Source organism: Sphaeroforma arctica, assembly GCF_001186125.1.
Source record: "Sphaeroforma arctica JP610 unplaced genomic scaffold supercont1.521, whole genome shotgun sequence".
Taxonomy (NCBI): Eukaryota; class Ichthyosporea; order Ichthyophonida; genus Sphaeroforma; species Sphaeroforma arctica.
The window spans coordinates 25,838-26,884 of record NW_014040037.1 but is presented as its reverse complement, the minus strand read 5'-3'; the positions used below and the strand labels follow the sequence as shown (position 1 = coordinate 26,884).

The 1,047-nt window shown below is 28.5% G+C and overlaps 1 protein-coding gene across 1 annotated transcript in view; it reads left to right on the top strand.

Moving 5' to 3' along the window:
• Positions 1 to 746: 746 nt before the first annotated feature.
• Positions 747 to 1,047, top strand: part of SARC_06934 (hypothetical protein) — a gene marked incomplete at both ends in the record, with an annotated part of 6,945 nt that continues 6,644 nt past the window's right edge. Inside the window, one exon of the mRNA XM_014299140.1 lies at positions 747 to 873. Coding sequence (XP_014154615.1) covers positions 747 to 873 — 127 coding nt within the window. The remainder of the gene's footprint in view (positions 874 to 1,047) is intronic.

Below are 1,047 nucleotides of genomic sequence, written 5' to 3'. Positions count from 1 at the left end.
AAAACAATTATTGTAATATATAGATTTTTGATAGTAAACGACATTTGTGGGATTAAATATATATTGTAAACTATATTTAAAAAAAAATGGCAGCTCAAAACACTGTTTGCTGTATATAATTTAGAAGGCTATGGTTTACGACCCCGTTACATTTGAATTTTTTATTTTTATTTTTAAAATATAAACTCAAACTCGTTTGTATGTATTTTTAAAAAAGAAAGTTTTTTTACGATTTATGTTTTGTTTGAAATTTGAAAAGTAAAAATTGTATATATATTTATTTCAAAAACAAAACAATATGCTAAACAATCTGTATGTATGTATTTATTTATTTAAGTACGTCACAAACTCACAACAATGTTGATTTTTTTTACTGAACTTTGCAACCACAAGAGAAAGATTGCCTTTTTTTTAATGGTGGCCATTGTAAAAAAATTGATCACAAAAAAAGTGCATGATGTATGCTTGTCATTGAAATTTTGCAATCTGCTTCAATCATCATCATCAATTCATCATGTGTGGCTTACAAAAACTATGACATTTGAATCTTAAAATAATATCCGAACAATGTTTATATAGCCTTCACAGTGGATAATCTAGTTTCGCTGTAGTTGCATTCTGTGTGCTGAAGACCGCAGAAGCCAGGGCGAATTGGTGCATAAACCTACTTACCAAGTTTGGTTTGTTGTAATATATTTGGATATCTTCTACAGAACTGTCACTTTGAGGTTTATATTTAATTCATCATGGTGGTGAACAGTGACGAATGTTTCGAGTGCAAAGACTGTGGGGAGCTACTGTGCTGTGATCGTTGTACCAAAGCATTTCACCTGAAATGCTTGCCAGAAGCTGTGCGAGTGGTCGTACTTCAAGGTATTAATATCAAATCAATGCACACCTGATATGTATACCGTATAGGGAGTAAAGAATCACTTATATCACACAGACTATATATATATATATATATATATATATATATATATATATATATATATATATATATATATATATATATATATATAGTNTATATNTATAGTNTAGTNTATA